Source organism: Pseudophryne corroboree, chromosome 2 (genome assembly GCF_028390025.1).
Source record: "Pseudophryne corroboree isolate aPseCor3 chromosome 2, aPseCor3.hap2, whole genome shotgun sequence".
NCBI lineage: Eukaryota > Metazoa > Chordata > Amphibia > Anura > Myobatrachidae > Pseudophryne > Pseudophryne corroboree.
The window spans coordinates 527,873,749-527,887,431 of record NC_086445.1 but is presented as its reverse complement, the minus strand read 5'-3'; the positions used below and the strand labels follow the sequence as shown (position 1 = coordinate 527,887,431).

General features: G+C 39.0%; 1 protein-coding gene across 3 annotated transcripts in view; it reads right to left on the bottom strand.

Moving 5' to 3' along the window:
- LOC135033722 (CUB and sushi domain-containing protein 2-like) overlaps nt 1-13,683 on the bottom strand; it is a 1,450,369-nt gene that overhangs the window by 994,347 nt on the left and 442,339 nt on the right. For all 3 annotated transcript variants that reach the window (XM_063954204.1, XM_063954205.1, XM_063954206.1), the window contains exon 3: nt 4,222-4,334. In XM_063954204.1, coding sequence (XP_063810274.1) covers nt 4,222-4,334 — 113 coding nt within the window. The remainder of the gene's footprint in view (nt 1-4,221; nt 4,335-13,683) is intronic.

The window sequence follows — 13,683 nt, the reverse complement described above, 5'->3', positions numbered from 1 at the left end:
TCTGTCCTCCAAATCCAGCTGTTTAAATGTGCAACTGTCAGAAAAGGGAACAGGAATTTGTATCTCTTCTTTTCTTCCAGAAATAGAACATTCCTTTTCATGTATAATTAAGGAATTTAGAACCTTTCTGTCAGAAAGTTAAGAGGTTATAAGGAACAAGTTGAAACATTTTGCATGGACAGAGAGCATTATCTCCCACAACCTGAGAGTTACTACTACACAATGACTGTGTATGGCACTGCTTTCCAAACTTTTTTGAGTCACGGCGCCTTAGAGTATCAGAATTTTTTTCACGGCACCCCTTTTAAAATAAACAAACAAATAAATAAATATAAAATTAAGTAAATTGTGTTTATATGTCATCATTAGGTGCAGTTACATGGTGAGGGTACACATTTTATGATTCAAAGCCACAAGCACTGGCTTTGTCTATTACATTGACCGTAAATAATTTGAATAGTTCCCGGACCACCAACCCAGGGCACCCCTGCAAATTCCTCAGGGCACCGCAGGGTGCCCAAGTACACAGTTTAAGAACCACTGGTGTAGTGTATTATTTCATGTTTTATCTGAGGTCTAGTGAGGTGCATGAACAGTTCTTTAGAAAGATTAATTTATAATAATGTGTAATTTATGGCTCTGTTACTCCAGTAGCACTAAAAGTCTCAGCATGTCATGCCAAACTCTTGCTAGAATTCGAGTTCCTCATAGGAACACATTTAGAGTTGGTGTAAATGCAGAATATTTACAGTTGGTGCGTTCTAGGTAAAATATAAATTTTAATGTAAAAATATAGGGAACAGTGCATCTATAGCAAAATTTGTGCAGAAGCATGCAAAAGCAGGCAATATTTTTTTCTGCATGCAAATCAAAGAGTTACATTATTTGTCCAAGTGCAAGTGTGACTTCCTCTTAAGCCTAAATTAAGTTTGCATTCTTGAAACCTAATATTAACTAGGTGCACATTTGCATTGTTGGGATATTTCATAGGAGAAAAAGAAAAGGTATTTGAGAATGTTAGGCAAAGCCCCAGCAGTTGGTTATGGTACAATAGGTTCACAGTCAATGGTTGACATGGTCAAAAGGTCAACAGGTTCAAATGATTGACGTGGAAATGGTCGACACATGAAACATTTTACATGAGTTTTTCATATTTTTTTGGTGTCAAATTTTACCTTCCAGCATGTGGAACCCCAATTAGTGTACCGCATCCCCTTTCATGGTGCCTCCCTCTGCTACTGCTGCATTCAACAAAGGTTATCCTTCCCAATCTTAATCCATGTGGATGGTAAAGTATGAAAAAGTTGAAATACTTTAAAAAAAAACTCATGTCGGCCAAATGTTGTGTCGACCATTGCCATATTGACCATTTGAATCAGAGAACATTTTGACCATGTTGACCAGTTTGTGTCGACCTATTGACTGTTGACCTTTTGACTGACAACCTATCATCCGGATACACCAACAGTCTGTGGGGTACTTTTAGTAAAGGTTCTAAAAATGAAAAGTGGTGATGTTGTCCATAGCAACCAGTCAGATTCTATCTATCGTTTCTTTATTGCATCCTAGAAAATGATAGAAAGAATCTGATTGGTTGCTATGGGTAACATCACCACCTTTCATTTTCAGAACCTTTAGTAAATTTACCCCTATGAATTACTTTCGCAAGAAATAGAGAAATGTTTTTACTCCCATTTAATGATGTATAGGCCATGATGAAACTTGACCTACATCAATTGTTTCTTGTTCACAAAAACAAAGGTTGTAAGATATAGAAGGAATACAATAAAACATGATTGATTAACGTGTGTTATGCATTTTCTTATTTGCACAATTATTACATTTTCATTTAAATACAAACTTCCAAAAGACTGCTTTTCTTATTAAGCCCTGTTTCATATACTACAGTATGGAAGTCAGTAGTACAGTTTGACCTGAAATGGAGAAACCGTTATGAGCACAGCCTGACCTCAGACAGAGTGCATAAAGCTTGCACTGAAAGACACAAGTCTAAGAAACGTATTATCAAGCCTTGTAACATAGTACTGAAATATTATAACAGGAAAAATTGTCAAAGTAGAATCATGATGCACATGAGGTCTATTCATTAATGTACTTTCCGATGTCTCGTTAGATAGTTCTATGTGAAGCTGTTAGCTGAGCACAAGTTTTATGTCTTATCAGCCATAAGATCTTATCAATGGTTTCTTGTAGGATTTTTCAATAGCTTTCTTGCAAAAAGTCAGAGAGGTTCACAGAAACAAACGGTAATAATAAAAATGGTCACAATCTTCAGAAAAGTTCAGAAAACTGTGTTACTAGTAAAAATGAATGTTGCTTTAATTTTAGCATGCACTGCCCTCTTCAAGACTGTTTCTTAAAAAAAGTTGGATCTTGCCGTGACTGTTTGTGGAGTTTAACCAGACTTCAGAGCAGCCTTTCTGGTAGAATAATCCCCCCCCCCCCCCCCACCCCATCTCCTTCCAAACCACTCCATGGGGTGCATTTCTAAAAAATGATGGTGTTGCCCATGGCAACCATATACCATCATTTTCTAGGATTCAATAGAGAAATAATAGCTAGAGTGTGGTTGCTATGGGCAACACTAAACTTATAATTTTTAGAAGCTTTAGTATACCTACAGTACCCCTATGCGTCATGTTCCTCCACAATACAACCGGTGGGTCAGATTGCAGTCACATACCACTACTCATGCTTTCTGCTCATTTCTTGTATAGAGAGATAATATAAAACCATGGGGCTAATTTATCAACGAGTGATTAAACTCATATGGGGGGAGATTCAAATGTTTGAAGTCGGTTGGCTGTCTGTTTTTTCCTGTCTATTAGATAGGAAAAAACAGAGTCCCAACTGACTTTTCAAACATTTGAATCTCCCCCCCATAGTGACTGATAAAACTTGTTGCACATGATAAATAGGGCTCCAGCCAATCAGCTCTTGTCATGTGATCCACTACTAATTGTCATGCATTTTAAAAAATTCCAATTGGGAGCTGATTGTCTGGAACACCATTTATTATACGCAACACGTTTTTAATATTCACTACGAATTTTATCACTCATTTATAAATGGGCCCCTAAGCTTACAATATGAATTCACCTCAACACTATACTATTAACTAAAGGCATTTTATTTTATAGCTTGGTTTGTCCTGAATAATACATATAATTAAAAAAAAAAGTTACTTATCCAGTAAAGAGAGGAAAATTAATAAATAGCAGAAAGCATGAACTACATGTGGCTAATGTTCCTATTTGATTGACAGGAGATAATTGTGATGCATATTTGAAATAAACAAACAAAGCCTGCTTCACAATGAAGCTTGTTCAATTTTGGGGCTGGTTGATGGACAGCATTAAGCCACTTCATTTGCTATTCAGAGACAGCTGCTCCTGTATACTTTCTCTGACCTTCCTACTTCTGTCTAAGTGAAAATATCACTGACTGTTCATATGTACTATATATTTATCAAGCTATGGGGTCTAGTATATTTTGTCGCCTATGTCTAGATATAAGGATATGTGCATTGTTTTTATCCCGGTAGCTGATGATGCTAAAAATATATTAACAGTACTGCAGTCACCAGTCCAGCCATGGAAGGTCCTATAATGTGGATCTGTCACTGTAACTTCCATATCTTAACAACAGATGTAGAGTTCTATCAACAGGCAAATACGGTAATTAAAACAGCACTGAGAAAAAGATGGCTTGCAGCACAATTAATTCGCTCAAAAATAATAACAATAATTCATTGTAATGTACACCAGATGTCTGATACACCTGTTCATTCTGCTAATGCTGGATGATCATTCTGAATGGCAGAGGAGCGTGCTAAACCTAAAGTCTAAACATAGATATTTGTCCTTAAAGATAACTGGTGAAACATACTGAGCTGTACAGTGCTCTTAATAGAATGTCGTCATATATTTATGTAAAATGGAAAAACCATAAATTATAAGTCATTGTGAGAAGTGTCTGTCCTGGACTACATTAATAGGAAAAAATTGGAGCAGTGATTAAGAACACCAATGGTGAAACAATGGCACTTGCTTGAGACCGTGATTGCTGGAGATTCATTTTAATAAATGAAAAACAGAACGCATTTTAAATTAATAATGATTCAATCTAAATGACTCAGTTAAAATCAATATTTAATTTTATCTGAATTGTATGAAGCCACAAGGGGTTAGCAGGACTGACCTTCATAGGTGGAGCGAAAGCCTTGAGCGCTGACTGCATAGTCTGATACCAACCAAAGAGTTAGGAGACTTCCACTGCTCACAATTGGGGCTGGGAGATGAAAACCTGTTAACCTGTAGAAAGAAATAAGACAATACATTCAATTTAAATCTAAAAACAATTGACCTTATTTAACCGATTTACTATGATATAAACCATTTATTTCCCTTCATCTTCATTTCTACTATAAAATAAATAAAATAAAAAAAATCTCAAAACAAATTTGATTATAATAGGACTGTTATCTGTTATTTCGGAACATATGCTAATACAGAAAAAAAGACTGTTGGGTCTATGTAGTGAATCGTAATACAAAATAGTCCTAGAATGCATATTATAATAGACATATAAATTTAAATATTAAACATTTATAGAAAATTAGAAAACACAAATGTATTATTTAAGGAGGGGTTATCTATGTCACCCATAACTAAGTACATTTTACTGCATTACATGCTGTATTAGCCTAGTTCAGACTACTTAGACTAGAGTCTACAATTATAACTATTTAGTGCTAATACAACTTTTTATTTGTTTGCTATTTCATAATATTATATATATATATATATATATATATATATATATATATATATATATCTCGGATGCAGTAAGCTGGCAGTCCTTGTCTATAGGTGTATCTTGCGTCGGTGCCCTCCCATTTACAGGTCCCCGAGGGTGGCCGAAAATTGATACAGTGTCCATAGGGCAGTACTCATACGTCTTGTAAATCAGACACAGGATCCCATTTTTAGGTCGACGTTTCAGAATTTTTACTTCAATTCTTTCGTCAGGATGACAAAAGATTTGAAGTAAAAATTCTGAAACGTTGACCTAAAAATGGGATCCTGTGTCTGATTTACAAGACGTATGAGTGCCGCCCTATGGACACTATGGGGTAAATTTACTAAGACGGGAGTTCTATTTAAGATGGGATGTTGCCCATAGCAACCAATCAGAATCTACTTCTCATTTATCTAGCACCTTCTAGAAGATAATACCTGTAATCTGATTGGTTGCTATGGGCAACATCCCATCTTAAATACAACTCCCATCTTAGTAAATTTACCCCTTTAAATACACACACACACACACACACACACACACACACACACACACACACACACACACACACACACAGATATAGATAGATAGATATAATTTATTTACAACAAAGTAAAACACTACATTTCTGTGCAATTATCATAAATTCGGTGCACTCATTGAAGCTGTGATCAAATAGAACTATACACATATACAACAATTTTGACAACAATTTAATACAATATCCCCATTTTTAACTGCTGCATTTCTAGGTACCAAAACTTGCCATATGGTATTATACATGGTACAGTATTTCACCAAGAACCACAATCTAAGAATTTATAGTGGTGTACAGTTTACAGATGCTTCTCCAAGTGCTACCAAACCAAAGTATATACCCATATATCATGTTAAATACAGGATAATTACAAAAATTACTATATTGCCCTGTGTTATCACAAAATCATTGTTGCACTATGGTGTGCTTATATCACACACCATAGTGCAATTTTGGTATAAAATAATACCACTATATACTTTTAAACCCAATAGAGAACTGTTATAACTGGATCTACTGGTGAGCCAGGCCCTTCATATTAATTTGCTACTAATGGATACACTAATTAACTACTCCAATCACTCACAAGACAGAAGTAAATGTTATGATAAAGCACAAAAGGAGACAGCATGTGAGACACAGTGGGAACACCGAGAGAGAAATAGAAAGGGGATGAGGAGAGAATGAGAACATAGAAGACAGAGAAGAGAGGTCTGACAGAGAAGAAAAAGTTGGTAACAAGCTGAGAGAGAGAGAGAGAGAGAGAGAGAGAGAGAGAGAGAGAGAGAAATGAGATAGATAGATAGATAGATAGATAGATAGATAGATAGATAGATAGATAGAATATTAGGCAGGAAGATGATAGATACAGTAGATCTGCATGACATGTTGAATGTTTCTCTAGTATGTGGCTTAAGTGTTCTGGCCAGAATTCCTCTATACTGTTTCTTTTGCTGGATTTCTCCATTATTAAACCCCAATCAAATAACATAACATTGTGTGAGCTTTATTTTCAGTCTGATAATTGCATGAGACACATGTATTTACAAATACAGTACAATGTAGCCATTCCGTAGAATGGCAAAGCAAAACAGAATTGAAACATTGTATAGCCAAAACATCCCAACACTGAAATAGCCTTTTCTACTGTGAAAATAGATTTGCACAAAATTTTGCAGCAGCTTAACTCATCTCTAGTTTCCATTCTTTGAGAACACATATAGTAGCAAATCTGGTTTCCAAGATGAAATATATTATGATCAGCTTCTCTGTGTATAAATTTGCATTCTTATGTTCAGTATTTTAAAAAGAACTGAGTATTTTAAATTAAGTTGAGACAATTAGCTTAAACATTTTGAACATTTTCTTTTGAATAGTCAGAGTGGTCAGGATAGCAAAACAATGTGCTTGCTTTGGTTTTTTGATACATATTCTATCTGAGACATATCACTTCCCTAAGACTATGTTTTTTTAATACAGAGTATAATCTCTACAGCTAAATACACCCTGAGAAACACTGTTTGAATGAGATCCCCTTTGTGCTGCTCAGTTATAATGGCGGGAGTTATGTATTGCACTTTTTAAGTAGCAATCTGACTTCTTCTCAATATCTTCTTGAGATACAGACTTGGTGATGACATATCTCTGTAGATTCAAACAGGGATGTTATAAAAGAGGAGAGAGCCTGTGTGCAGTCCCTGTTGCAAGCCCCCTCCTGACTGTCAGCCAGTAGACTTAGGCACTATGTGACTATGTCAGACCATGGTGGCCATTTTCCAAGTGATTTGTGTCTGCAGTCACGCCCGTTGCCGTGGGACTCCAGAGGAGTAAGTATAATATATGGGTGCAGGGTGTGGTGTGAGCCCCCTGGACGCAGGGGCCAGTATGTACCACACACCATGCATCAATTATAGATGGATCCAAATAAAAATATGTGCCCATGTCACAGTCACTAATATGTTAGATAGTGCTGTGTATGGCTATTCTTGTACCAGACCTATAGGTTATATTTCTGCTTTATCCCTGTGTACCATCATTAACAAGTGAGCCAGATCCTTACCCCAGATTTGACTACACCAGCTTTACAGCCTTATACTGCTATTACCTGCAAGTGTACAGACCATCAGGCAATGATGACCATATTTCTGCTAAACATCTTGCTGCCTTATAGGGGCTTATGTAACAGCCAGGCTGTGTGGGAATTCCGGCGAGTCTGCCCATGTAATTAAAGCAGAAATCATTTACAATGCAAAACAAGGCATGTAGATGCATACCAGTTGGCATGTGGTGTAGGAATATGGAGGAATTCCAGTAGGTATATAGTGTATGCAAAGTGGAGGCATGCTAGTAGGCACGTGGAGTAAACATGTGAAGGCATCCCAGTAGGTATGTGAAGCAATTTAAGAAGGCATGTGGAAGAATCCCAGGCTTGTAGAGTAGACATTTGAAGATATAGCAGTAGGCATGTGGTGTAGACATGTGGAGGAATCCCTGTAGGCATGTGGTGTATGCAAAGTAGAGGCATGCTAGTAGGCATGTGGAGTAGACATTTGAAGGTATAGCAGTAGGCATGTTGTGTAGGCATTTGAAGACATCTCAGTAGGCATGTGGACTAGGCAAGACATAGGCACTCTGGTAGGCATGTGGAGTAGGTATGTGGGGGCTTCCCAGTAGGCATGTGGAGCATCCCAGTAGGCATGCGTAAACATCCATGGGGATTAGGTATATGGAGTAGGAATGTGTACCATGGAATGTACTGGATGTAGGGCTGCCAAGAGATATCCTGGGCCCCAATACAAAAATTTTCCTGGGTCCTCTGCCCCCACTGGAGGGGGTGTGACCACAGCATGCTGAGGGTATGGCCATTCCTCTTTGGGGGCGTGTCTAGCACATCAGAAGCACCCACTCACAGAAGCATGGCATAGGGATGGCCATCGGTGGGTTATCCATCGATGGTACCATCAGTTGATAACCTTGATGGTGGACAACAATTTTTTTGACCATTGATGGTCCCCATTACTTTAGTATTGAGCTAGACATGGGCCAATCAGAGCCTGGGGGTGTGGCTTCATGGGTGTCTGGGTCCGGAGCTATGCTCCATGTCCCTGACACCAAAGATAAAAAATAAAAATAAATATTTAATAGCTCTTTACCATCGATGGCGGGAAACCATCTGGTTCTCCCCATTGATGGTAAAAGTAGTTACCATCGGTCATAAACCATCTATGATTTTGAATCATCGATGGTCAATGGCCATCCCTAGCATACCATGCCTCCCAGCCAGGGCAGTAGAGAGCCTGGCTGGGCTCCGGTACTTTTCAGGGGGCATGGTCTAATCAAAGGAGGCTTGGACCTGGGCACCCACTGGGCCCCTCTATCAGACCAAGATAATTTGTACCCTCTCCCCCCCTCTCTCGACGCCACTGAGTCTGGATGAACCTTCCAGATGCACTGCTGCCAAGACCAAGCTTTTTATAACACACATTGGGTGCAGTTCCATAATTACCAGCTCAGTATTTTCATCAATGCCTATATACTGTACATCAAAGTGGTAGCACAAAATATATCTGTGGCATAACATGAAAATGTATTTTCTGGCTGCCCTTAATGTTGCCTGTAAATTGTCTTTACTAACAGAAGAATACTCAGTAATATGTTTTTTTTTTATACAGGAGATCACTTAACCTCACCAATAATTACAGAAAAGGATTAGAAAGCAGGAGAAACAAATCCTTAGGGATGTGAAAGACTGTCTGAAATGGCTCTGATTGAATTATGTACAGCACGACTAAAATCTGCATTCACAATCTGTCATCTGCAAGGGCTCTGTGATCCAAGGAGAGCTGGAAGTTTCTTGATATTGTTGTCTGACAGTGGCAGCTATCAATGTGACAGAGCTGGATAATGCATTGTAATGCTAATTCTTTTCCTTCAAGGTTCTGAAACCTGAAGTCGCCACATGTTTCATTCAAATACATGTGGTGCAAGTGTAGGTCAATTCTGTATTTCTTCTGCAGGGATCACAAACAGCTCATCAAGGTTTATCTAAAAACTGGTCAACTAAAAAACCATTGTAATGTCACAACTGTGACCTCCTATGTTACATACAGTATATATACCTATATATTAATTGTAGGGTTAGAACAAGTTAGTACATAAGTAAAATGACATGAACATGACAACATTGGTTAGTGAACCACCCTCCCTTAAAAGCCCCTTATGGTATACATGTCCAGAAAGATAATGTCGTCATACTCATTCAGGGCCATCAGCAACACCAATACCTTATAACATAACAAACTAAACATTAGCCATTCCACACCGTAACACCAAGCCTTCAAAACCACCACACATACTCCTAAATGTAATGCTGACTTTTATAGGCACAATGGTAATATATATTCCATAAGATATTCAGGTAAAAGTACCTTTTGAAAATTGTTTTTGTGCTTCCTAGATGAACATCCACAGCAGATGTAATGAGGAAGACATCCAGGAAACAAAGAGGAAGATAAAGGAAGGGCTTCCTGACAGACCTCACCAATGGTATGTGGATAAAATCGCATACAGATGGGTCCACGGTTATCTTGGCTAGTTTTCTGTGCCTAGGCACAACATGGTTTATTAACATAAACCCTTCATCTATTGTTCTCAGCTGCAATACAATACAGAGAACAATACAGCAGGGGATTAAGTCAATACAGCAGGGGATTAAGTCATTACAGCAGGGGTTTAAATCCGACTGCCCAGTCTCAATTAATCCTATTAAAGGTCATGATAAACATGGACCCATCTGTACATCCTTCAAACAAATTGTATTAACATTAAAAAAATTTAACCTATTTACAACCAAAGTTATATACATAAGGTCCAGGCCTTGGGGTTTAAATTGCTTCCCTCTCAGTTATTAATTCACCTGCCCTTCAGCAATTTATGTTTCAGGAGTCTGTGACTGTCAGACAGGTAGGCTGGAGTCTTGAGCAGGCTGATAGCCCAAATTACAAGGTTCTGAATTTCCATAGTTCTGGGACAACTTGGTCCCATCTGGTAGGCAGTTTAGGAGGTGTATCCTGTTCATTGCTGCTCCCCATAACAGAGTAGTAATGAATGGGTGCGATGCTGCAATAAGAATCCTTTTAACCTAAAAGAACAGGAAGGAAAAATACTCCAGTGTTTTAGGAGTGACAGTCATAGACTGTGACGCATTGCCATGTTCCCTTCTCATGTGCTTTGCATTGCTAACTTTACTCACAACTCATAAGTAGGGAGCTATAGACCACCCACTTAGCAGGAAGGTCAGTGACTCTCATTACGGTGACCACAGACCTCACAAATGGAATCAGGTACTTCCTGTCTTAGCAAACACACACCTAAAAATGTGAAAACAAGAACTAGTCCCTACAAATGCATTAAAACTTATGTAATGCATTCTTAGTTTTTGTAAATATCATTGGGATAACTAGGAGACTGTATTTTGGTGGAACTTTAAAGGTCAATTCAATTAGGGGCAATGTTCTTGCCCTTGCGAGTAAATGTGTCTAAAATAAAAAATCAGCGAGTCCGGAGTGAGAGCGAGCTGTGAGGGGAACGAGTTCTGCTGTCATTTCCGGCATTTATACACCATTATATCAGCAACTTTCAACCTCCGTCCCTAAGTTAATTGACCTCTAAGTATGGAAAAGTGAGATCACCAAGTTTTACAAATGTGAAATTGAACAGCCTTGACCTGTCAGTAGTACTATTTTTGTACCCCAACATGAGAAGGGCATCTTGAAATGAGAGCATGATCTCTATGAAACCAGTGCAGGGTGCATTAATTGGCCAAGTATAGTGTGGGCTTAAATTGTTTCTTTACTGTATTTTTATTTTTCCTAATGTTTGTATGTATGGCACTAAAATGTATAGTATGGGTAAGTGCAGAAGACAGAACTGTGGGGCTAATTCAGGCTGGATCACAGTGTGCGATCTAACAGCAAAAAATCAGAAAAAGATGCAGGCGCATGCGCAGCGCCCATCCTGCCCATGCACCCGCATTTTCTTCCTGAGGCCGCAGAAAATGCGATTGCCTCTGCCTATCAATCTGGCAGAGTCGGTCGCGGGGCAGGGGCGGCAACGATCCATTTCCAGGGTGGAGACAGAGCGTTGGGGGGGGGCGGAGGCCGGCAAATGGGGGGCCGGTGCGGAATGAATGGGGGAGTGGCGAGGGCATGATCATGGCAGATGTGTGACGCCACACTGAGCAGCCGCAATCGGAAACATGGCGGTGGGCCTCCTGCGGGTGCAGCTAAACTGTTTCGGCAAGAGGCATCCTTAATTTCTGCTAATAAGCAGAAATTGCAATGCGATCGCAATTTCTGCTTGTTAAAGGAGGGGGGGTGGCGGTCAGCATGCTGTGCGGCCTTCCCTGCGATGGGCGGCCCCCAGCATGCGATCAGAAGGATTGCAAATTCTGCAAATTAGAAGAATTTGCAATCCTTACTGAATTAGGCCCTGTGGTCAGAGTGACCAAAGCTTCTGTGGAATGATGAGTGGACTTAGGCGATTGGAGGGGGCACTTGTCACTGTGGGGCATGCACTTGTCACTGACTGATGTGTAAAGATGTGCCAGACTACGCAGCTTTTCCTTAAAGGTATTTATGTTTTGCAGTTAAAAAATATAAATTATGTCAGTTATGACACATATTTGATAGTGTTAATGATGTTGTGAGTTGAGGAAAGACTTTTTAGCCATGTATAGCGATGGAACAATTCTTTACTTTTCCAATAAATTCCAACTGAATCCAAATAAAAAGTGCCTTTATCTCTGCAGACCTGAAAAAATATGCAGAGTTGTACATGTACTGATATGCCTCATCATGTAAGCGCTACTCCCATGCAGCTGTCAATTTGGTGGCACACTTTGTTATAGCAAACTGTATGATAGGAGTTCATGCAATCATCGCACATTTTGTGTGAATGCATACAAGAGTAGATAGATATTACTGTCCAATACAAAATGTTACTGTATAAAGAAACAAATACAGTACATCTATTGTCATTCAGGTAGGTCATTATTTTATTTTTAAGAATTGAGAGTTTTTTCTACAGAATGTTCATTAACTCATAGCAATCAATTAGGACTTATTTTTATTGATCTCGTGTGCATTTCAAATTATGTGAAGGTTACTATTGGTTACCACACAAGAAATAAGCCCATACAGTATATCTTTGTTTATGTCATTGTGTACATAGGGGGCTAATCAGAGATGGCATCCATCTACTCACATGCTGAGGACCGCCCAGCATGTGTGTTGGACCGCCCCACTATGCGTTCACAATTTGCTAAACCATCAATTAGTGAATGACCCATGCCTGCTCTGGCAGGTGGTCCGTCACCATCTTCTGTCTCGAAGCGCCTGCTTTGTCCAGACCATGCCCAATAAACACCGTGGCATCCCCCCCCCCCGACGCCGACGGCTGTCAATCACTATGCAATCACATCCCTCCAGGATGCGATTGCATGGTGATGGATCATGCATGCGCACCATGGCCACTTGCCTATAAGTCATTATTCAACTACAGCAAAGTCCTCGTGTCTAGAAATGATCTATGACTACACAATTTAAATATCTTCTTCACAAATGTTTCCTGTTGTGCCTATAAACTGTATACACAGCTCTTGAACTATTTTATAAATATATTCATGAGGCTAATAATGCATTGTTACTCCTGCACTCCCCACTCAATGACAATTGTGTAGATTTCTCCGGGATGATGCCGTCAATTGTCAGATAGGATGCCGCAATGTTATGATTAAGAAGGGCCACTCAGAATCGATGGGGAACAGCTGAAGTTAATGCGCCTTACACAGTAGATGGGAATAATGAGAGAAATGCACTCAATAGAAACCCAAGGAGAATGATCACAACCATTATTAAAATGATTTTAACATTGCATATTTTTCTATGGTTGTTTCCGTAACATCTTCAGGCCTGAAGTGAAAGAATGGGAAATACATTTAGCAAATGTAAGTATTTGTCTGAGATGCTACTTTGTATGTCTAATAAGGTTTCAAGCTTGTCTGCTCTCATTACATGATCAGCAAGAAATCCTTATAGCATATGGTCTAGCCACGTTATTTACAAAACATGGAAGATAGGAAAATCATTCTTACTTTATGTTGCAAGGTTTTTAGCAATCAAGCACCATGCGAATGCTGACAGAGCCTTCTCCTCATTACTAGCATTAGAATAATGCAGAAATGTTCTGGAGTGCCTGAGTGTGCTGATGCGATAGCCGTAAAGTAGAGAAAGCTCATGCTTGTGTACCGAACATTTTACTTGTAC